At 52.3% G+C, this 24,743-nt stretch overlaps 1 protein-coding gene and 1 long non-coding RNA gene across 8 annotated transcripts in view; both read right to left on the reverse strand.

Moving 5' to 3' along the window:
- The window catches only part of PTPRE (protein tyrosine phosphatase receptor type E), a 151,635-nt gene that overhangs the window by 37,282 nt on the left and 89,610 nt on the right, over positions 1-24,743 (reverse strand). For 3 of the 7 annotated variants that reach the window (XM_028120030.2, XM_028120031.2, XM_028120032.2), the window contains 2 exons: positions 6,437-6,555; positions 288-387 (listed from right to left, as the gene is read on the reverse strand). In XM_028120030.2, the coding sequence (XP_027975831.1) occupies positions 288-387; positions 6,437-6,548 (212 nt within the window). In that variant the 5' untranslated portion in view covers positions 6,549-6,555. Of the gene's footprint in view, positions 1-75; positions 214-287; positions 388-2,822; positions 3,034-6,436; positions 6,556-24,743 lie in introns of those variants that run through there. The other 4 variants (XM_028120029.2, XM_088020165.1, XM_088020166.1 and 1 more) reach the window with 4 other exon arrangements.
- On the reverse strand, positions 13,220-19,249 carry LOC148162131 (uncharacterized). Its single transcript, XR_015767076.1, has 2 exons — positions 15,842-19,249; positions 13,220-15,248 (listed from the first exon to the last, which is right to left on the reverse strand). It is a non-coding gene; the product is annotated as an uncharacterized LOC148162131 (long non-coding RNA).

Here is a 24,743-nt window from a genome sequence, read left to right on the forward strand (position 1 = left end):
TGGAGACACAGACGGGTTAGCTTTGGGCCCGGGGACATTTCCCGGAGCACAGGGACCTTGCGCGGCGATACCCACCAGGTGAGCCGGGAGAAGCTCTTCCTGCTGCTCATGGCTGGGCCAAGCCGCCCGGGATCTCCGGTCCCCAGCCCCGTGGGTTCCCAGCCCCTCCTGTCCCCAGCCCTGCCACCCTCTGCCTGGGCCCACACCCGCCCTGCAGCCTCGAGGAGCTCATTTCCTCTTCAGAGCGTGTCGGGGCAAGTCCGCCTGCGCCCCGGGGACACTCCTACCTGAAAAAGTAGGCGGCGAGGAGCAGAAGGAGAATGAAGAGCAACAGCGGCAACAGCAGCCAGGCCAGCAGGGGCTGGGGCGCGCGGGGGTCAGGAGGGCCTGCGGGCGACGGGGGACCCCAGGCAGGGACTCAGGTAACAGGGAAAGTGGGGTTTGGGCAAAGCAAGATCCCCAACACTAGACTGCACTTTACAGTGTGCAAATCAGTTGCCCCTCCATCCCATTAGAACTTCTTCCCTCGTACCAGAACCTCCTTCATCAGCCCTTCTTGGACACCAGCACCTCACTTTAGAGTCTGCAAAGCAGGCCACCGTCCCGGTCCACCATGCTCACCACTGAAGAGATGAGCAGCACTGATACGGGGAAGGAAGCTTCAACTGAGGGGCCGGTGACTTTGTCCCAGGCTCCCTGGGGAGAGGCAGTGAAGGCACAACGGGGAGCCCCTGACCCTCAAGTAACCTGTTTCCCCGGGTTCCCGGGGCACCTGCCTCTCCCCATCACGGGTAAGCAGAGGAGGGCGAAGGATCAGCTGCCCTACTATTCCGTCCGAGGACAGCGTGGGGAGCTCCCGGGGCCTCGGCAGGAGCTCAGGGCACGGGCTGCAGCCTGGCCCTTGGGTCAGGTCTTCTGGAGCTTCGAGCTCCCAGGCCTACTGGTCCAGGTTGGCTTTCCTCGTTCAGAAGGCCCCATGTCCTTGGACCAAGAGCAGCTGCCTTGTGGCTGCCCGGGACTGGCCCAGTGAGCCCAGATTCCGAGGGGCTCTGGCAGCCTGGCTGCCACCCCTCCCCTGAAGTTCCGCCTGCGCCCCTGCCTGCCCAGACTGCTGTGCTGCCCTCTCCTCATCAAAATGTCCCTGCTCCCAAGGAGCCTATCAAATGCCCCCTCCTCCAGGAAGCCCACTCGGCTCCCCTCCTGTGGATCCCAGAGGGTCACTGCATGCCTTGAAGCACAGACCCCACTCTCCTGGAGTGAACAGGCCCTGGGGGAGACCGCCTTCACTCTGATTCAGTGGAACCCCTTCAAAGGCAACAACTGGGCTTCCTTGGCTTTGAGTTCCCAGAAGCACCGAGCATGGCCTTGAGCCCAGAGGGGGCCCTGCAGGCCTGCAGCCTCCCTCCCCCAGCACCTCCCCCCTGGTGTATTCTAAAGATCTTAATCTGCATCTCATGTCCCAGGTTGTAAGCAACCTCCACCCCCAGGGCCTCATGCTGACTCTGGCCCCTTGTAAGTGGCTAATGCATATATTTCTAATAAATGACAACACATCACTGACTCAAGTGACCACTCGATGCAGAAGCGCCCTGGGACACAGTTGGTCTGTGAGGAGAAGGTGACCAACAGACAAGACACCCTCACCCCAGGCTGAGCCAATGCCTCTCCCATCTGGCCAGCGGCCTCACCAGCCAAGCGGTAGGGCAAAGCCAGGGTGACCCAGGCTGAGCCGCTAAGAGCCCCGGGCCCTCTCCTCTGGCCCCACCTGCTACAGAGCTCCCCTGGGGAGCTGACCTGGCCTGGGGCTTCCACACTTGCCCATCCAGGGAGAACCCTCCCTGCTCTGCCAGGGCCTTGGAGCCGACTCAAGCGCAGGCTGAATGGGAGAGATGCCTGACAGCAAGGGGCAGCGCTGGGCCCAGCCCAGACCGGTCTCCGTCCCTGCCCTGCCAACTGTAACCACAGAGCATGGGCGGCTGCCCTTCTCCTGTCCCCACTTCTGCATTTGCACAGAGATCAGGCTGCCCCAGCTCAGCGTCCATCTTGGCAGTGACTGACCGGCTAGCTTGCCCACCCAAGGGCTGGATGGACCTGGCTGAGGGTTGTGGACTTGACCTGGAGCTCTGAGGGGCACCTGGACCACAGACAGCCCAGCCCTGGAGGGCTCTGTCAGGAGGCTCCAGCGTCCGGCCTCCAGGCTCAGGCTGCCTCCAGTAAAGGCTTATAGTTACGGAGGTGGGCGTCTCCACGGCGCACCCGAGGACCCAGGCGGAATGACCCAGGGCCCCAGAGTGGCGCTGTGCGCAGGGGCAGAATCCACAGATCAGAAGGACAAATGTCAGCAGCTGCTTCTGTTCCGGAGGGCAGAGGTCAGGTAGGGACACTCAGGAGCCGGCAGGCCTGGCAGGGGACTGGAAGAACTGGCAGTGCCCCTCCCCCACGATCCAGTTCTTGCAGCTTGCCAAAAGAAGAAATTCATATTTTCATGTAAAAAATGATCTGATTTTTAAATATGGATACGTAATTCAACCTAAAGGCAGTTTTAAAAAACACTATGGTCTAGAAAAAAGCCTCTGCAGGCCGTGTCCCCTCGGCCAAGTGAAACGTGGAAAAAACAAAAAACGGATGACATCCGCTATCAGGCCGGCTCTGTGACTCGACTTTCTCCGTGGGTCGTCTGTCTTGGAAAGCTTCTGGGCTAGCACACACGAGCCTCTTCGTTTTGTTAAACTGCTGCTTGGACGTCCGCTTCCTGAATAACCCAAGATTTCGATGCACATTTAGGTTGTTTCCAACTTTTTGGCTGTTAGCTACAATTTTACCTCTCGTTTCTTTATCCTTGGTGTATCTTGAAAGTGCTTCCATAGAAGGCTCCCGGAAGGGCGCTCTGTGCATCCGTGTGCACACACGGTACGTTGTAACAGAAACTGCTAGGTGACCAGCTGCAAAATTTCCAGCTTCCATGCTTCCCTAGACTGGGTGATTGGAGCCTATTTCTCCCGGCTATGAGCAATCCTCTTAATTTTTGTCAATCTGATAATAAAATAATACCACTTTAATTTGCAATTCCCTCACTTCTATAGAGTTAAGCATCATCTCATGATTAATAAAACATCATCAATTCGATATTTGCATTTGGCTCGGTCACATTCACCACCGTTTTCCTGTGTTACCTTTTTCTTATTAATTTTTTAGGAACCCTTCCTGTAACAAGGACAGCAACACTTTATTACACTGTTTGTGAATCTTTACCCTCAACTCCTGTGTGAAGGAATGTCTCTTGATGATTATTTAATACATTTTGTTCAATGAACAAACAAAATGACTTCTGGTTAATTGGCACACTGTGGCAATGTGCCGGGATCACCCTAAATAATCCTTTCGGGGAACAAAGTTCCAAGGGCACGTCACACAGTCAGGCTCCCCTGCCCCCCAGAATTCTAGGTCAACGGAGCCTGTCCACGTGGTACCACCGAGACCTTGAAGTGGGCCAGCTGTCGATTTCCCTCCTGGTTGTGTGACCAGCAGCCGCTGCCCCAGCCCATAAGGCCCCCAGCAGAAGCTGCAAGGAGCTGTGATTGTCACATCCGTTCTGATGGGCACGAGATCATACCGTGCAGTCCCTCTCCCTGAAAGGAGCGCCTGACACCCACAGCCATCTTACGAGCCAATCATTTTACTCTCAAGTGAACTGAGGAGGCCCAGGGGTGAGGCTGAGTCACCCAACAGATGCCCTGGGTGCCATCTGTAGGAGCGCCCACACAGCTCCACGTTGCTTCTCTGTTTGAGCAAACGATGCTCTGTCCGGTAGACCTGCTGTTGTTGTAAGTGTTTCTGCAGGTGTCGGGCCTCGGGCCAGCCAGCTCCTCTCTGCCGGGCACAGGGACACACTGTCCTCGGGGCAGGTCTGGAGGGTCCCAGGCTGCGGAACACTGCCAGCGACCCCAGTGACCCGGCACCCGGAGGCCAGCTGGTGATGAGAAGGCACGACAAATGCAGTTTCCATGTGCGGGGAGCTTCTGTGTTTCCTTTTATGTGGTTTTGGATTTCTCTGGCTTCTCATGCGAGGACAGTGCCACCCCCCCTGTCCCTGCTGGGGGCTGGTATCAGGGACTGAGCTCCACCTCTCCTTCCTCTTGGGGGCGAAGGGTGCACTTGTAGGACCTGCGTGGGCAAAGCTCCCAAGCTAGATGGGGGTTGAACCCCTGACCCCGGCCCGAATGATGCCACTTCTAATCACCTCGCCCAAGCTTTTTCTTCTGGAGGGAGGTTGATCATTTTTGTTTTCCCAAGGCCCTGTGATAAGCAAAGTGTGATGCTTAATTTTTTGTGTCAACTTTGCTGGGCCATGAGCTGCCAGATATTTGGTCAAACATTGTTCTGGGTGTTTTGAGGGAGGTGCTTTTTGGATGAGATTCGGCATTTAAATTGGTGGTCTCAGAGAAGAAGATCACACCCCACCCCACCCCCACTGTGGGCGGGCCTCATCCAATCAGTTGAAGGCCTGCATAGAACAGAAGTGCTGAGCATTCTGTGAGTAACAGGGAATCCTTCCTGCCTGATGGCCTTCCAACTGGGACATCACTCTCTCTGGTTTTGTAGCCACTCTGCCAGCCTTCAAACTCAAACTAGGACACTGGCTCTGCATATTTTGGACTTGACAACCTCCACAATTGTGTGACCCAATCCCTTATGATAAATATAAATACAGATACAGGTACAGATGTAAATGAAAACATAGGAATATATCTATGGCTTCTGTGTCTCTGGAGAACACTAACCAATTCAGCAAGTACTACCGCATCAGAGAAGTCCTTGAGTTTTGTGCCTGGGAGTCTCGGGAATGAAGAGGGAAGGGGGAACGGAGCAGGCATGTGGGGGCTGGCGAGAGGCTCCAAGGCACACTCGGGGGACCAGGCCTTGCTGGTTACAGGTTGCTGCTACCCTGGGCACAGGCCGGAGAAGGCTGCCAGACGGGCCTCCGTCTACCAGGGAGGTGTGGGGTGGCCCAGGGAATCCGTGCCCAGTCTTTGAGGACCCTGAACTCACCAGGTGGGCCTCTGTCTGTGTTGGGCACACACCCTAGGAGGAGCTATCAAGGGACACTGAAGAGCCAACTGTCTGGGCCCTCAGAGACTGGCTGGGGACGGGCCTCCTCGGACCCGGGCTCCTGCCAACCCCAGCAGCAGCCCAGTGGACGAGCTCCTGCACCCCAGCTCGGCTGTCTCCTTAATCCTCACAGCATTGCTGAGTACTAGGCACTATTACTACCTCCGTCGCACAGATGGGGATACTGAGGCACAAAGAGGTTCAGAAACTTACTCCGGCTCACCGGGCCAATAAGCGGCAGAGCGAGAACTGAACACGGGCCGCGTGACTCCAGAGCATCCGCTCTCACCGCTGTTGCTTGTCCTCTTGGCTTTGCATGGCATTTATTTCACTGACGTAAAATTTACATACTACAAACTCACCTGTTTCAAGCCTATGATTCGGTGATTTTTAGCTAATTCACAGAGTTGTGCCCCCACAGCGTTTCGGAACATTCCCACCCACCTCTCAGCCACCTGTGGCCGCCTGGCGTTTGCCGCCCGTGCCCGGCCCAGCGTTCCTGCCCCTTCCCTTCCAACAGCTTGTCTACCCCGGGCATTTCCCATCAGTGGAGCCAGAGAACACGGGGTCTTATGTGTCCAGCTTCTTCCACGTAGCAGGTTTCTGGGGTTCGCCTATGTTGTCCCCTGTGTCTGTTCACTCTCTCCTATCCCTAACTTTCAAAATATGGAAAAGGCAGGAGAACAGAGCAATGAGCCCCACATGTCATCCACCACCCACCTTTCTAATCAGGACAAGAAAGCTGTGTTGGTCTATGGTCCCCCCACCCCCTGCTCCCCACTTGTTCTTTCTCAAGTCACCCCTAGACCTCATGCTGTTTTACTCATAAGGACATCAACATGCCTCTCTAAAAAGTAAGGGCTCCTCTTTTAAAAGTATAACTCTAACCACTACGCCAATATCTTGCCTAAGAACCTAAAATATTAACACTAACTTCTTGATCGCATCAACGTTCATGTCAGTGTGTAAATAACCCCTTAGGGACTCACCAGTGTTCCTTCAGGGTTGTTTCAATCAGCTCCCCAGGAGTGGGGGGCAGGATTATTAACCCCTGCTCTCCTGCCTCCCACCGAAGCTGACAACAACTCTCAGCACAGGGTCGTGTTTGCTGCCCTCCATTTGCTAAGCTTTGTTCTGCTCCAACTCCCAATGACTGGCTTGTCTGGGCAGCTGGTGTTGATAGGGGTGACGTGTTAGGTGCTCCGTTCGCTGAGGAGGTCAGCCACAGGCTGCGTCTCGTCCCCCAGCCCTGTCATCCCAGTCCTGAGAGCCTGCCTGGAGGGGCGAGTGGCAAGGGCAGGGGCGGGGCAGGCAGCCGGGTCCTCACCTGAGGTCGTCGAGTTCCAGTTGCTGACCGCCGGGGTGGTCTCGTTGCCCTTGAGGGCCTTGGCGAGCGGCAAGCTAACACCCGCCAGCAGGAGCGGACAGAAGGGCTCCATGGCGAACCTGCAAGACGCAGGGACAGGCTCAGAGGGCTCCCCGCCATGCGCCTCGGGCGGCCGGGCCCTCCACTAAGAAGGGCCGCTCCCAGAGGACAGGGCGGACTGGGGACCGGATGGCGGAGGGCATGCTTTGGAGCGCTGCTTCATCAGTCTGGGTCAGGGAGGCGGCTCTGCGGACCACCGCCGGCGCATTATATTCCTGCACTTGGGAAGTAATCTCACCCTGGGAACTCCAAGAGCTATTCCCAGGTTATGAAAGCTCTTGCTGTTCAGGTTAATTTCCTGTCTTTTTTTTTTAGAGTTTACTTATCCACTTATTTATATTCAGAGAGAGAGACAGAGCACAAGCAGGGGGAGCAGCAGAAGGAGAGAGAGACGCAGAGCAGGGAGCCCGATGTGGGGCTAAATCCCAGCACCCTGGGGTCATGACCTGAGCCGAAGGCAGACACTCCACCGACTGAGCCACCCGGGCATCCCTAATTTCCTTTCTTGTTTGTTTGTCTGGTTTTGTAGGGAGAGAGGAGGTGAACAAGGATGTGGGGGTGTCCGGGGAGGGTAAAGTCTGAAAATACCAGGAGATCAAAGATTCTGAGAGGCAGCTTCCTGAGAGGCCCCTTACCCACAGCTTCCAGACTGCCACACAGTCATGATTTGTTCAACATTTTGGGTACATTCTATGGTGTCTGCTGTGACATGGGTGTAGCATTTCTATTTTGCATCATGACAGCCCAGAGAAGAGCACCCCCCTTGGGAAGAATCTCAGGCTCAGGAGTTAGGTTAACTGGCAGGTGGTCACAGGGCCGGAGGGGGAGGCTGGGAAGTGGGGGGTCCGGCCCACCTGCACAGGGTCCACCTCTGCTGTCCCCCTGGCCACAACCACAACCCATACCACCGGCCCTTATTCTGAGTGCAGGCCTTTCCCACTCTCTGGAGCCTGAGGGACCTTTCAAAGGCCAGCCCGTCCCCCCCAGGCCTGAGATGTTAACAGTGAGAATGGGATGGGCAGACCAGCCTGGTCAGTGATCCTCCGAGCCACGGACTTCGCCTGTTGCTCTCCTAAACTTCATGCATGGCTGCAGGGGGATGGCCTTCCCTCCTGTCTGAGCCCCCAGGTGAGGCAGAGGGAAGCTCCCTCTTCCCCCAGGAGGGGCCACCGTCAGCTCCTTTCTGACGGAGTCACGTGGGCCCCCTGGGGACGGAGGTAAGTCTTTATTGGGTGGGTGGGTGAATGCAATGCAGTTCAACACAGGAAAAGGCTCTTTCACCCAGACTTGTAAGGCCTACCTCAGATCCCCACTTGGTGCACCATTTTGCCAAAAAAACCTTAGATCCTCGGAAAATGTGGCATTGAACTCTTGGTGGTGTAGAGGAGGACTGGCCGCCGGAGAAAGTGGGTGGCTATAGGAGCCGAGTGAGATCCGGCGGTGAGGATGCGTGTGGTTGAGGTGTGGGCTCCCTCCCTCCTGCATTCCCTGCCCCATGGTCAGCCTGGGTGCCTGTCCGCTCACAAAGCACTTTCCTGCAAAAAGCCTCGCTGAGCCATCTGAATGGGCCGAGGCCCAGAAACACTGGTCCCTGGTAATTAGAGAAGACATCTGAATGAGTGCAAAAAATCCTCATGGTGTTTCAGCAATCACCACTGCTGAAATGGAACCATTCTGAGCCTGCAATTATCCCGGGACAACGATGACAGCCACAATCAATACTTTCACCCCTTTCCTCTTGTTTCTTTCCCAGATATATTTTAGACTTTTAAATGAGCACCCCCCCACACACACACACACACTAGCTTGTGTCCCGGGAGCACCTACCATCGCTAGGCCCTTCGTATGGAAACTGCCCTCACAATAACCCTCCAGGACTGAGAAACTGAGGCCCCATGAGGATGAGGAACTGACCCAACGTCGGGTCAGACGAGAAGGAGGAGTCACAATTCGAACCCAGGACTGCCAGAGACAAAAGCCCTCAAGCCCTGATGGGCAGCTCTGCACAGCCTGCATTAAACAGAATCTGTTCTTGAACAAAGCTTTTACATAATTGAATAAGCTTCAAAGTAATTGATTAGAAAGTATCCACTAGTTTAATACAACTCAGAGATGCAGACTTCCTAGTTGAAGCATTTTTTCTTGTTATATGCATTCATTCAAAGCCTTCCTCACCAAATGTTCAATCATCTAAGAGAAAGCGGACACTTCTGAGCCAAAGGCCATCTCATCACACATCAGACACCGTGGGGTGGGTCGGCAGCGTCCCCTGGAGCGGCAGGTGATTTGCCCGCCATGACCAGAAGAGGGCACTAAACCTTGCAGAATTCAAACCCCGTGAGTCCTTTGATTGCCCCATTTATATTTCCAGGACCATGACAACTCTCCTGTCCCTGGCTATTCACCATCAAAGGATTTGTGCAAGCTACCAATAAGCACAGACATGAATCTGCACAAAAATAATGCCTGAAACAGTAGCTAAATCCACAGTGAATTTTAAGGATTTGTATTGAATTTACCAAATGTTAAGTACTGTGGGCATAAAACATGTTGGATCTCAGAACCGAGATTATCAAAATAGTTTCCAACAAAGCAGCCTTTATTTATACTCCTATCGAAAGTCAGCCAGCTATCAGTTTGATTAGAATCGCCTTTTTGCTCCATCTGATGCCTTTTTAATACTCTTTGTTGGGCAAGCCAGGACCTGGAGCTGGTCCGGTCCCGCCCTAATGCAGCTTCGTGGAGCTGGAAGGACGTGCAGATAAACAGCGCCAGCCCCCCCACCCCTGCGACCCCACTGTTCTGGAGATGTGTGGTCACAGTGCCAAGCAAGGAGGGTGACAAAGCGATGATTCGCCCCACCCGGGACCGCATCCAGAAGGCCCTTGAATGAATGTCGTGTTCAGGAGTTTAGTTTGGTGTTACAGTCTCTTTTTCCATCAACAACCTATCTTATTGGAACCACTTGAGGGCATGATAAAAAGATGCCAATTCCTGGGCCCAACAACAGATGCATGACATCCAAATACAGGGGGAGTGACGGGTCTTGTACAGACCGCAGCTGACGACCTTGGCTGTGAGCAACGAGCTGCCACTGAAGTTTCCAGAGGGAGTGCTAGAAGCCGGTCGGGAGCCACAAGAGACACAGCGTCCGCCTGTGCCGCCCTAGAGTGGTTGGGGGCATGGCCATCCATCCCCTGGGAGCTTGCTAGGGATGCTGCGTCTCAGGTACCACCGGACATCCCACATTTTCACAAGAATGCTACGTGCTTCCCATGCACATAAAATTTGACACACGCTGGCCTCCGCAGCAGAGGATGTCTAGACTAAGCCAGGACAACGGGAAGGGCAAGGAGGGAGGGATTTGAAAGGGGTTTCAGAGGCACAATCCGTGTGAGTGGTATTCAGCTGGATGTGGCGAGGAGTGGGCCATCGAAGGTACTCGGGTTTCCATCTTGGGAGATGGAGTGGGACGGGGCATCATTCATTACCTGACCTCGGGAGAATGGGGTCCCCAGTCTGGGGATAAAGATGATTTGGGCTTGGTATAAAACAATACTATAAGCTCCCATTTATTGAGCTCTCATGAAGTGTGATAAGCCGTCTGAGGCTCTGAGGTAAGCTACCTCCCCATCCCTCACGGCAATCCTATGAGAAATGTCCTGCTATCCTCGGAGACGGCCCGTTGCCGCTCAAGGTTCTGGAGCATTCTAGCGGAGAGTGCCGACAGGAATTGTGTTCAGGGCCTAGGGACTGGCTGGACAGCAGTGGGTGCTGAAGGTTCAGCGTGTGGGTGAGTTCACTCTGGGGGTGTGCAGAGGGGCAGAGGTGAGGTGGTGGTGCCAAGCTGAAGGAGGCCGATCCTGAGCCAGTGCCTTTGAGGAGGGGCCGCCCGGCTGACCCCTCCTGTCCCAAGGGATGGAAAGGCGCCCTGGGCGTCCCTGAGCAGATTGCACCAGACTGCCCCCTGCAGATCAAATCCATCATGTGTGGTTGAAAGCCTGGTTCTTCTGCTCTCAATTACAGAACAGACTCAGCTCCTCCACAAAGGAGCAGAGAGAAAGATTCGCTCCAGCTTTGAAGAGAGCCGCCGGGATGGGCCATGTGTAATTTCTTATCCAAAACAGGACTCTTGAGTGCAAACGAGAGGCTGAAACAGTTCAAGTCATATGCTTTCCTACAGTACTTCATTATTGGTCAGCATTTGGTTTTACTAAAATGGGAACCCACTAAGTAGTTTTATTTGAAAACTATTTTTAAAAATTAAAAAAAAACTCCCTAGAAAACAAAACTACCAGTGCACATTACAGCAATACTTTTTAATAAAAAACCCTTTTTAAATTGATTATATGAAAATAAAATGAGAACATGAGCAGAATACCTATTCCCAGTCCATAGTCACCTGCTTCAACCAATATCTTAGCCTTGTCTATTGTTAATATGTTTCACTTTTAATATATTTTTCAATATCCTTAATATTTAAAATTTTTCACAAAATCATCTTCAGAGTTTTCCAAATGAGCATCTTGTGAGCTCTCATCATTTCATTTGCTTTATTCCTTCCTTGCTTTCATAGGAAAAGATTTTAATGTCTTCCTGTTCACAACCTATGTTTTCAATAGTCATAGCTCTATAAAAGTTTAAAACACAGAGAGTTTTTTCTTTCTATTTTTGTGTGTGTGGCTGTATTTTTTGCTGCTCTGTTTGTTGAATACTTTTACGAAATATTTCCAACTAATTTAGAACAAAATGCAAACACTGAGGGCCTTGTTTACAGAAAAGTCCACCATCTTTGTAGGACACTTAGGTTGATTTACGGAGCAAGTTTTCTGAAGGCCCAAACGTTTCTGAAATCTGACGAGCAGGGAAGACAACATGCATGCTCCCCAGCTGAAGTATTTTTAAAAACTCAACATCAGCTTCATTACATAAATTTGTAGTTCAGTTACTCAGTATGTGAAAGTGTTGGTAAAATCTGACATCCATAGCTTCTATTTTAACTGACGGAATATTTAGTTGGTGTGTGGGCACAATTAAAAATTATCTGTAGGTCACAATCCATTCTACGTGTGATATATTTACCACAAATGCTGAGCTCCACCAACATGTATATATTTATACTATCGCACAAATAACTACATCATCGGTGCAGAATTCTTTCATTGCATTTCCAGTGACATTAGCAATCATGCCAGGCGCTCACCTTTCATGGAAGGAGCCTCCCAGTTGTAGCTGGATTCTGTGAAATGGGTGAAAAACAGCAGAACCACTATTGGAATGATCTCATTTTCTGTTGGAAACATTGCTGTTTGAAAAGGACACGATCTGCTGCTGGCATCGTTGGATGGCTGGTGAACTTCATCTGCTATTGGGAGCACTAACAGCTATGAACCTCACCTTCTGTAAATGCACAATGAGACCTGGACTTGATAATGAGCAGGATTCACTATGAACAGTCATTTGATCTAAATGAATGGTCCTGCTTCGCGGGGCTCCTGGAAAGCTCGATCTCAGAATCCCGAGAGCATGACCTGAGCCAAAATCCAGAGCCTGCGCTTGACTGACTAAGCCACTCGGGCACTCCTGCGTGGCTTCTTTTCTAACCACGGCGTGTCCTTGAAAGGGAAGTGTTCCCCCCACTGAGCTACGGACGTGCGGCAAAAGAGTGAAGAGCATAGCAGTTCCTCTTTCAGATGTGATCGCCCCTAAACAGAGGCAATCCCTGCCCATGTGTCTCTTGCCCTAAGATGAGACCATGGAGAAGCTAGGAGAGCCAAGGGGACAGGCCATCAAGCCCTTCCTAGACTCCTTCAATGCAACTTTTCATAACTAAAATTCTCATTTTTAATTACAATGAGATGAAAACTATGGAAGAAATGTGACAATGGACAGGATGCAGGGACAAGAAGCAAAAAAACCCAGGACCATCACAGAGAAAGAAGTAAATAATGGGCCCCTGGAGGGAATGTGGAAGGCTGTGGACAGAACATGATGGGGTGTTGGGAATGGAGCCCGGGCCTCCGGGACTGCCATTCTCTGAGGCCAGTGTCATCAGGATGAGCTCCTGCTCTTCCTTCTCTCACCAAAATACATCTTGGGGCTCACCCTATCTTATCTCTTCTGAAGGTTCACAGCTGAACCAGGGAGTAAGCACAGGCATGCTCACATCTGACGGATGGCTTGGCACCGCCGCCCCCATCTGACAGAATCACACCCATGGCTCCTCCATGTTCCCCAAAGGGGAACCTATCACTCAGAAGAGATGCGTTTTATCAGAGGATCACCGGAATGACCCCTCAGGAAGGTCCATATGGAGGCGGATCCCCTGCCCAAAGCTCCTGAGCAGGAAAACATGACAACGCCCCATCCGTCTGCCCTTTGGACTTGGCAGTAGTGGGGTGAAAGGTAACAATAAATGTTGGAAATGCATGGCCCTCTCCCCACCTCTCCCTAGGAAGAGGCGCCAGGCACAGAGGCTCACCCCCTCCACTGACCCTCCACTCAGCAGTGTGGATGACGGGGGACAGGTTGGCCAACTCCGGAGGCTGGGCAGCCCCCCTCTCTGGGTGAGCCCCAGGCCACGCTGCCTCCACCCACCTTGGGTGATGATGCAAGGGGGACTAGACTTTCGTGGCTGGGTATACAGCAGCCTTTGATTTCAAAGAAACGAGTGAAACTGTTGACTTACAAGTATCGGCTGGTTTATTTGCTCATTCATTCATTCAGCAATATTTATGAGACTCGACTGTTTGCCAAGAGATACCTGAACAAGACAAGCACCGCCCTTGTTCCCCCAGAGCTTGCCTTCCAGCCGGAGAGATAAAAGAATTAATCACTGTACAACCGATTCCCCAGGAGGCTCACACCTGCTCGTGCTGGAGGCAGGACGACCCAGTCCAGAGGGGTCGGAAGGCTGCCCAGGGTGAAGACGTCTCTTCTCAAGGAAGCAGCCGACCAGTCCAGCAGGGGAGGAGGAGGGGGAGGAGGAAGAGGCATGGGCAGCATGAGCTGTGGGTGTGCGGGGAGAACATGGCGCCTCCAGGAAGCCCCAGAGCCTGCACAGGATCCGGGAGACCCAGAGTGTCTCCTGGCAGGACTGACTGATGATGGCAGTGTTTAAGGATGGGGTGGGGGTGGGGGAGAAGCTTTCCAGCAGGATTGCTCTGAAGCAGAAGCTAACAACACTGGGCAGAATTATCCAGGCCCTGGGGGTTCTGTGGGCAGGAGCAGCTCTCAGGCCCGTCCATCTGGCACAGCGGAGACGCTCGATGAACGTTCTTGAAGGAAATAGGTCATCAGGGGCTATCACGACAGATTTCTCTCTATCTCGTCAACCCATGTCAGGTTTCAAAGAGCTGGGCCTCTGCGGCTGAAGACCCAGCTGGGCTCCCTGTCTTGCTGTCTCTGTCTCTGTCCTCTCTTCCCTCCCTCTCTCCTCTCCCTGACCCAGTGAGAGCCTTTGCCAGAACACATCATCTCTCTGACCTTGGTTCCCGATGAGTAAAACAGGAGGACCCAGTGACAGCAAACGCGAGTCGCTCCTCAGACTGGGCTGGCCCCACGGAGCCGTGAGCTCATAATAGAGACCGCCAGCTCTCACTGAGCAGGCCTGCTCCCCCATCACATCCTTCTGGAAGCAGCCAGAGCTGTGGGTGAGCCCCTGTTGTTTCCATGACTGAGCCCACTCTGTGGTCAGTGGAGAATGTCTGCACCTATGTCTGCTCGGTCCTCCTCTGGGGGGTGTTGGGGAGAGAAGTGCCCTCCCCTTGGCGGAAGATCAGTTTCAGAAACAGCTGTGACAGATCTTGTGGCTGGGCAGATGCCCTGGGGCCACCAAGGAATGCAGGTGGCTGAAGGCCAGCAACCCTGAAAGCCCCAGCCCCCACGTTGGAGGGACCTCAGAGGAGCCCATGCTCAGAATCCAAACGCAGCCCCAACCGGACACACATGGTCTCTTCCTCGTCCTCTGTTGAAACAGCTCGTGATTCCACTGGAACATGTGTGTGATTCAACACAGTTTTCTGTATTCAGAAATAGACTAGAGCTTCTGTCGGGATCTGGCATTTTCCAGAAAGGAGACACACAGGCCTTAAGTAGTACTCCCCCCAGAGGGAAGTACACCCGGCGGCTCTGGGCATCTCCCCTGGAGCGGGGGGGGTGGGCGTCGATGTCCATCTCATCTCCAGGGACTGTGGTCAGGGACAGTGACGTAGGGTGGTCAGCGCTCACGCTGAGCAGGACAGTTGTGCCACCTGCTTCCGGACACCCCATGGGCCCAGCGACGTCTTGACTTTGGTGTGGGTGCCCACACTGGGCTTGGCTCACACCAGGTGCTCAATGATGGTGGACAGTGACGGCCCAGGTACCATGGCCCCACCGTGTACTAGGAAGATAGCACTTGGGGAACCACACAGTTCTGCCCCTGAGTAAGTCTCCAAGATGCTCTCTCTGGCTCAGACACCAAGTCAGCAGGTGGCTTCAGTATGGGCATCCCGCGACCATTCGAATCAGCCATCACACAGCCCCTGGCCGGGCTCAGCGTGAGGAGCCCAAGAGTCATGGAGGGAACAGGCCAGGGTCTTCTTTCTGCCTGGAGAATTTGCCATCAACAGGGCTGCAGGGTAAGTAACCACAGGACAGCGGGGCTTTCAGGCCAAAAAGGGAAAAGGAGTGGAAGCCCAGGGGGCAATTGTGAGGAGGGCGGGAAGGAAGCCTGCCGGAGGGGAAACAGAGTGCGAAGGGCATTAGGCGGGCAGCCGCGGCAGGCAGGGAGCACAGGGAGGGTGATCCACGTGTGGGCAGGACGGACGTGACGGCAGCAGGGTCTCCAGGCCTCCCGGGGGAGGGCTTCTTCCTGGAGCAGACCCCCACTCCTGGCCTGGGTTTGCTGCTCTATGAAGGAAGGTACCAGAAGCCTGCCTTTCTGGCTCTAGTGTTCCAGCAGGCCACTTCGCCGTGGTGGGAGACGGGGCCCCAGGAGCAGAACCGGCCACCCGTTCCACTGGGCACTGGGGGTGAGCTTCCTCCAGCCGGGCAGTGGCTGGCAGTCCTCTGAACCCGGTCCACATGTGGGGGCAGATGCAGAGTTGAGCTCATTGTGTGCCCTGCCCTCCCCCCAAATCCTTCCTGGGAATGTGGGTCACAGTGACCTTCCAAGGCAGCTGGAGAAAGAAGACAGTGCACCACTCCCAGCCTGGGCAGGTGGTGCTCAAATCCCCGGGCATGGCTGCCTGTGTGCACCCCAGAAGAGAGGTTACCTTATGTCAGGGAGACAGGAGGGAAGCACAGGGAGAGGAGATCCCTTACCTAGCTGCAGGTGGGGACAGCTCCTCACTCCACCGCTGAGCCTGAAAAAGTGGCTAAGAATGTCCACTGCTCCTTTCTGGAAGGTTCTGAGGATAATGTATGTGACAGGCTTGTGAAGCTCAGCATTCCTTAGGAATCCAAGGATTCACATCGTCGCTGCTTCTGGTCTCCAGAGCAGAGGGAAGCTCCCCAGCTCCCCGGTAAGTCGGAACCGCTCCAAGGCTGCTGACTGCTCTGACACAGTCCTGCACACCACGCCTCTTGGCCTCTTTGTTTCTGCCAAAAGCACAGCCCCTTAGCAGCCCAGTGTGCCTAACTGGCAGGGGTGGCATCTCTGGTCCCAACTGGGGTCTCTCTCTGTTCCAGCTTTTCCAGGCCTTTCCAGCGAAGGGTGAGCCAGAACAGAAAGACCAACCATTGCCCCCTTTCCAGTGATCGCCAGCTGCTTTATAGACTCTTCAAGGCCCTCGGTGCGCCAAGAAATAAAGTGAGTGCAGATATGGAAAGGCCACTAGACCTTCCCCAATGCCCCCACTTCCCACTTTCCGGGGTGACCACAATTAGGCACAGGCGCTCCCCCCACCTTTTGGGTTAGGAAGCAAAGCGAAGGCCAGAAGACTGAGCCAAATTCTTTTGTTTACTGACAAATCTCAAGAACAGGGAGTCAGTCCGCTTCAACTGGGATGATGACAAAGGGGACCCAAATGTTCCCAGAAGACAGACAAGTCCTACTTTGCACCCACAGGTCAGATTTCTCCTTGACACACCTGCAGGGTTCAGGTGTGCGAGGGGTGAATCCTGGGCACCGGGGATCCCTCCACCCAGCCGGCAGCTGAGAACAGACCGTGCTTAAGAGACAGTCCCGGCAGGCACACGCAGGTAGGCGAGCCTCATCAGGCCGCCGGCTCCAGAAACAGACTGGAAAGGACAGAGCCAGTTTTCTGAAATAATGGCTAAAAACACAAGTCAAGTACGTCCTGCTCCCTGGTACCTAGCTAAGCCCCCCACCCCCCTTCTTTCCCATTGGCTCCCGGTAAGTCCTCGAGGAACCAGGCACCACCGTGGGCCTTGGGGACCTTGCCTATCCACCTGTCTGGCATCTATGTACGCTGTGCCTGTTTCCCATAAAATCAGGAACACATTCCTCACGGGGCGAGACTGTTATTTTGTTATGCACTGGGGAAGAATAAAAGCTCAAAGAACAAGATGTGTTTTCACAGTAAAGGAGAAACAAATCTAGACCTTTTCTGAGCTTCAGGTGTGAATACACTTACATGGATGAAAGGTTTAAATAATAATAATAAAAGCCCCTTAAGCAGTCCAACTTGCAGCCTCAGCATGTTCCAGATGCATCCACAGTGATCCTGACTTTTTGGAGAAGGTTCTGCTTGTTAAAAAAGATGCAAAGGCCATGCTTTTTATCTGAGCTGGGGAACACTGGAACTTAATTGCTTTTGAGCAAAGGTAATTTGCAAACCTCTAAATGTGAAACCACCAAACATCATTAAAAGGAGACAGGCAGAGAAGTCCACCTGTTAGGAGAGAAAACGGGAAAAAAAAAAAAAAACCACACAGAAAGAAATGACAAAGACACGCTGGGTGGTGTCCCTGTCCCTGGTCTGGCTGACTGTCACCTACCAGGGGCCTACACCCCCAGGATGCCCTCCAGAGGTCCCCTCGTCTGACCCCCTCCTCTGACAGACAGCCACCCAGAGAGACAGGTGCCACCTCGGCCTTGACAGACGAGGACAGGGAGGTCAGCGACAGTGACGTGCCTGCCCTTCATGCCAAGGCTGTCAGGGCAGAGAACACTGGCTCCTTTTGTGGACTGAGGCACATCCCAGGCTCTCCAGGGCTGAGACCACAGAACCACCCACTATTCACACACGCAGAGTCTGGTTGGAGTTCCCTGGGACACACAGAACCCTCAGGGTTCAAGAGACTGAATTCTGAGCACACAGAATTGTGCAGTTGTACCCAGACTATTGGGTTGTGGGGTGACCGTTGGAAAGGAGCCAAGGACACAATGTTTGGCCTCCCTCTCCAAATACTCTTGTTCCCCAAGCCCCCATAGACACAGGCCAGGTGTGTCTAGAGATGGCTGAGGTCCCCGGGGAATACACAGCATGCCCCAGGGAAGGGGCCTACCCATGAGTCCGGGGGAACTGGGGAGGCACGGAGCCCCCAGATTCCCTGCAGCGGGTCCAGGGGAAACGGACATCCAGGGCCCTGGAGACGGCACTGCTCTCAGCCCACAGGGGCAGGGGAGACCTGGGGGGACAGACCTTTGCAGGAGAAGGGGGCCGGGATTTGCACGTCAGCCTGGGGCTCCTCAGGCAGCTGCCAGCCAGAACAGGATAGCAGGAGCTGAGGGTGCTGAGGAGCTTAGTGGCACATCTTTGCCCCAAGAACATCTCTACTTCCTCACTCATGGTGTGTCCCCCACTGAACCTCAGCTAGCTCAGCCCCAGGCCCTGGGACCACCCAGTACCAGCCACACAGAATCCGGGGCTGCCACACCCACGCAGGGACAATTCAGAGAACGCCCAGATCGAGTTCCCTCCTCAGTTAGGAAACCAGGCACAGGGATTTAAATGACTTTCCAGAAAACAGCATTTTTGGTTTTTGTTTGGCACCTTCTCTTCCTATGCAAGCACCAAGCGACAGTGTTTCTTAAAAGAGAGATGAGGAGATGGAAATTATTTTCACAAGCTGGAGCTGATCTCGTTATACTTAAATCACTGGGCCCAACGCAGTAGTGAGATAAACTAAGCACAGGCAGTCTATCTTAGGAGGTCTCAATGGGCCTTCCGAGCAGAGCGCTGGAATCAGTCCTTTCCTAACAGACCGCCCTCCCTGGCTGCCCTTGCCTGCCTGCAACCTTGCCATGAGCCCCGCACAGGGGAGCTCCTTCTCCTCAGGTCACCGCAGGCTCGGCCCTCCCGGCCTGGATGGAATGCCTTCACCCAAGAGAGCTGTTGGCCAAGTAGCCAGAGGAGATTAAGGGGCGCTCTTTGGGTTCTTGATTTTGCTTTTCCTCCGTGTGAGCAGTATGAAAAGACGGTTCTGGAAGTATACTGGGACTTCTTCTCTGAGTTCATGAAGGACCTCCTGGGACCTTGCCTACTTCTTGGTGCATCCCCGAGACAGGGCACATCCCTGAGACACGGCGCATCCCCGAGACACAGCGCATCCCTAAGACAAGCCACAGAGAATTAAATAAAGCTCCTGGAGGACCCACAGGTGGTTCTGAGTGAGCAGGCCAGTCTGGGAGGTGGGAGTGCCCTCATGGACTGCCCAGAAGGGGGACCTCACTGCCAACACTGGCTGAGGTGAGATGGTCCGGAATAATGGATAGGCTCGTATTTTTAGGCCATTAGTTCTCAAGTCATTAGGAAAAAAAAAAAAAAAAAAGACTCTTCAGCAAAGCTCATTACTCTTCCTTTTAATTAGGGGAAATAAAACCAGCTCATGAAATAGCATCTGAAAATATATTTTGCCAGGTAAATGACACAGGGATATTTCCAGAAGACAAAAGGACTGCCTGTTTTTAGGTACAAAAGGGTTTAAGCACGCCCTACGTCTGGTTTCAGGTTACCAAGTACTGTATGGTGACTAACATAACATAATAGAAAAAAAATTAAAAATAAATAAACGGAGATATAAAAAACAAAAACAAAAACAAACAAAAAACAAAGGCCCTCACAAGGAGAAGTGGCTCCTGGGGAATCTGGATGTTTTCACAGCAGAATGGGAGTTTTGTTTCAAACATCTCAGGCTTGGTTTGAGGATTGCTCCAGCTAAAATTAAAAGTCTTCAGAGAAATCCCGTTTAGCAAGGTCAATTGCATTTGACATTGTGATTGGACATAGATCTTTATCCACTCAATTTTCTGTTTTTCCCCCGAACAAGTGGGTAACTTGTTCCTTAGGACAGAATGGAGACCATGTCACATTTAATTTCACTTTCTTTCTTGTCCAGGTGGCATGTCACTTATCTCTTGTGTCCATGCAGCTTTGGGGACTCCAAGAAGGCACCCTGGGGAGCAGCACACAGAACCCTCAGGGTCTGCAGGGACACAGGGGCACAGGGGCCGGAGGGTCTGTCTTCACTCCCATGTCTGCCCGACTCCTGAGCCTACTCCTGTGATTTAGTCTCTCCATTCAAGAACAAGAATGATGTGTTAAATGAGTGGCTAACTTTTAGAAGAGAGAGAGCATGAAATGTGGACGATCTGACTCTAAGTTCAACCGCTGCCCAAATTTGACCGGTCTCTTGGAAACTCAAGTTATTAGATTAGAAAACAGAAAAACAAAAAGAAGTGGGTAGCTGTAGGTATGAGGTCTCAGTTTACTCCTCCACAAAGTAGGCCCGTAAATATCTATTGTTATGCCATCCCCAGCTGGGCAGGGGCAGAACCTACCTCCTTTATGGGAGGCTCAGAATCTGGAGAAGGGGTTTCCCTGAGCAAAGGAGGAGCTCACTAAAGGAAGGGACAGAGAATGCTAAGCAAAGCATCCTCGCTCTGGGTTCCACTGGCCCTCCTCCCTGATGCCGACATAGTAACAGAGTGGCAATTGGTCTTCAAAGAATTTAGAAAATCCTTTATGTTTAAGAATAAAAGGTCCTTTATAGCTCATTTCAGTGCTTTATTATATTACACACTGCTAAACACCCCTGTGCACATTTCTGGATTACATGTTGAAACTGATTTCATCAAAGAATTAAAAAGAAAAACAACCCCATACGGACACAAGAAAAATGTAAAGCCCCCACGAATCACAACCTCCGATGTACTGGCCCACTTGGGGCTTCCTGCCCGCCCCTCCCGAGCAGGGCCCTGGATCAGCACAGGCAAAGGATCCTCCTGAGGACAGGGTAGCACTCTACCTGGGCCACCAGCAAGGACTGGTAAGAACGCTGGCGTGTCAGTAAGTCCGTTAAGGGATCATTTCAATTTCAATCTCCTATGGACCACACACTAATTTGCATAATTCCAATTATGCGCCTTGCCCTCCTGAAGATGAATAAAAGTGAAGATGTTATTCTGTAAGAATGAAGTCCTCCACTGCAGTAAGACAATAGAACCACAGATCTAAAGAAGCTTCTCAAAGGCACATTTTCACTGATCCTAATGACATTCTTGACTTCATTTAATCATCAACAAACCCACTGATGACCACTCACCCACCGGTTACAGAAGAGGAAACTTACCATGTTTCCATAGCTGGGGACAAATAAGACAGGAATGAACTATAGCTAGACTTTATGGATACATTTTCCCCATTGAAGAAAACATCCCTCTTATTTTGAAAGAACAAATGAAGGAACCCCCTGGAAACCCCTAATTGGTAACTCTTGATTCCTGAAAGCATTCCCATATAACCAACAACGATGATGAAGGCTTTGCTGTGTCATCTCAAATATTGTGAACGATGTACAATGTCTCACAATTGCTCATGAGCTTCACAAACTAACAATAATTAATTTCTCTACACATGTAGTTAGCTTGTAGATTGTTATTTCACATGCAATATAATAACTTCACTGAACTCTTTATTCATTAAAAATTACCACCTCAGCAGCGACAAGACAGTTGTGTTTGGGACCAAATTATTATTAGAGAACAGACTATAATTCAGAAGGGGAAAAGGGCCCAGAGGACAGCAAGTTAACCTGTACAGGTGTAAGTAAGCAATAATTAATAGAAACCAAGGACCCTGCCCTCAATACGCTATCAGTTCTTGTTACTTTTCCAATCAGAAATGGTCTTGGCCCTGATGGAGGGCGCTCTCGATTTATCTGTAGCAAATCTGAATGGTGATCTTTACTCCCTGGGAAAGGCACTCAGAGTATTTTAACAGAGACGTTCAGATGCGACAGCCTGCCAAAGCAGTATGACTGGAGGGGGACCCTGGGCGATGGTGGCATCTTTCCGTCCCAACTGTCATCTCCTGACCCTTGCTCACACGGCTGTCCCAGGCAAATGCCACCCTCACCCACACCACTTCACGGTCTCGCCCACGTCCAGGGCCCAGCACCTGCCACTGCCCAGGGAAGCCCTGCCTTCTCCACGCCAGCCCCCAATGCCATGATAAACCAACGTCCTCCATCTACATGGTGAGATCATCTCACTGCAACCTTGGCTTAATTTGTCTCAGCAAACACGCCAATCGCCTGGGCACACCACTCTATCAGAGACTGATACCTAAATGCATATTCTAGAATCATTCCTGAAAACTGCAGCTGATTACACTGGAAATCAAAGTCCTGGGAAAGGAATGTGGAATCAACATAAAAGTCAAACAAAGATGCTGAACCTTCACCTAAAAGCAGCCTCATCGGAAGCAAATGGTGAAAGATCCAGTAGGACACTAGGAACTCCAATATTTTGTTTCTTTTTCTCCCCCAAGGGCATTTTTAAAGGTGCCTGTGGACCCCTCCCCTCTCCCTATTGGCAGGCACCTATAACGGGTTGTGGCAAGACTCTTGGGCACAATGTAACAAGAAGAGAGCTCCGTCTTCCTGGGGGTCCTGACAGGAGTGGGCGATGGAGCACTGGATGAATGCACACACTTGGCTTTGCAGGGCATCACATCCTTGGGGAGGCTGACAGCAGTAGCTTTACCTTCTTACCAGGGCTCTGACTGTGCTAATACTCTGGGAACAGCCTGCATGCCTGAGCACCCACTCCCCGGGGGAAGGACGGAGGTGGCCTGAGGACAGGAGACCATCCTGAGACCGCACATTGCTCCAGAACAAGGCGCCAGCCAATCATGGTGTTTTAGCTTCCATTAATTTCAGCTTGACTCAGTTTAGTGAGCCTCTTTCCATCACACGGGGGTGTGCTCACACTGCAGAGGCTCACAGGATGTCAGAGACCCCCATCGTTGCCCAGTGAGGTGAGTCTCCTCGGCGGCCAGCACAAGACACGGGGAACGAATGGACGCCCTCTGCCACTGGAGAGGCAGGGTCTGCAATGCTGTGGGGACAACGCTCTCTCATTGAGTTCACTACAACTCCACGTGAAGAAAGACGCCACGCTTGCAGGGCTGAAATTTGGCTAACGCACTCCTATCCAACCACAGGGCTCCCACTAAATCCCATCACTCCCAGTGAAGCCCACGCTAAAACCTTAGAATGGAGGAGGGACAGTGGCAGCTGTGATTATTTATTCTCCATCACGTCATCCATGTGCAAGTGGAAACCCAGGGCACCAGCTGGGCAGACACGGGGAGGGCTGGTGCATCCCAGCGAAGTTGGCCAACCAGCCTCAGGATCGCAGAAGCTACTGGCCATTTAGTTACTGTGGCAAAGCCAAATCGTTTGCTTTGGGGTATTTTACTTGGATACACACACACACACACACACATACACACACACACACACACATTTTTAAATATAAATTGAGGAGAGGACAGATGCAGATTTATCTAGTTTTGCACGCTCTAAAACCTAAATACTGAGCCACGGTGACCCTAGGCACGTTTTTGTTGTTGTTTTTTGTTCTGTTTTGTTTTTTGTGCTAAAATGTCCTTAAGTAGATTTCTGGTTGTGGGGGGCCAAACAGCAGAAATTTAATGAAAAAACTGCTTCTATTTGTGATCTGCTTATATATTTGAACTTGGGATCAAGAGATCAATCAGCGAAACCAAGTCAGTTAGAAATGGATTTGCATTCGCGCCAGATGAAGAACTTGAGCCAAGAACAACGTGAGGATCGCACGCTTCACGGTGTCTGAGGTTACATCATGACACGGCTTACATTCTGACCCCTCAGTAAGAAGGTCTGCTGGTAAACAGCAATTACCTCTGCTTTGAGCACAATTTCTCTCCTTCCTAGACACACAGTTGCCTTTGCCACATAGCTGCACCACCCCCACCTCTTAGCAAAGCCTTTGGGGAGCGCAAGGGAAGGATCCCGATCCTCCGGAGAGGACTCTCGTGCTTCCTTGTGGATGTAACAAGGGTTCACAAAGGGAGCATCATGGGGGGGTTGAGCAAAGGCAGACTGTCCCTCTTGACCATCCATCCTCCCAGCACAGATATAAGGGGGCAAGGGTCCTCCCGGGAGGCACACTGCATGCTGTGCACCCTGCACCCCTACAGGACCCAGCCTGGCAGCCCTTCCAATCCCTACCTCAACTCACCAATCTGGCTTTGGTTTGAGACCCCAGGAGGGGTTTAGGGGACAACCCCAGGGTCCAGGTTAGATGCTCAGGAATGTTTGGTGGACAAATTATTAGATGAATGAACGAATGAACGAACTGGGCTTAAGCAGGACACACAATTGAAGAGCCACAGAATGGCAAACCCATGTCCAGGCTAATACTCTCAGTGCCGCATCTACCTATTTTTTTTTTTTAAGATTTTTTAGAGTCTTTTTTTTTAAGATTTTATTTATTTATTCATGAGAGAGAGAGGGAGAGAGAGAGAAGCAGAGGGAAAAGCAGGCTCCCAAGGAGCAGGGAGCCCGATGCGGGACTCGATCCCAAGACCCCGGGATCATGACCTGAGCCGAAGGCAGACGCTGAACCATCTGAGCCACCCAGGCGCCCCACATCTACCTATTTGAGGCAAATCCCATAGCTGGCCATTATGGTATCTTGCAGAAACAAGAAAAACCTGGAACAGGTCTGGTCCTGACATCCCCCCACACCCCCAGAGCTTCAGGGCTATGGGAAGCCCAGCAGAATGCCGCAGTAACAGCATGGGCATGGAGGCCTTCTGAGGTCCAGTAAGTAGGAGAGCTGGGATTCGAAGCCACTCCCAGATTCCAAAGGCCCTGTCTGAACCACTGCACAATCCTGCCTGGGAGGCGGGAGAGGGAGGTAGGGCCTGGGGACCCAGGAGATCCCTAGAGGCTGAGCTGAAGCACTCAGCGCCACACCTGTTAGAGCCCC

This window comes from Eumetopias jubatus, unplaced genomic scaffold (genome assembly GCF_037043125.1).
Source record: "Eumetopias jubatus isolate StellerSeaLion01/CBP00866 unplaced genomic scaffold, mEumJub1_p1.0 scaffold_17, whole genome shotgun sequence".
In the NCBI taxonomy this organism is placed as follows: domain Eukaryota; kingdom Metazoa; phylum Chordata; class Mammalia; order Carnivora; family Otariidae; genus Eumetopias; species Eumetopias jubatus.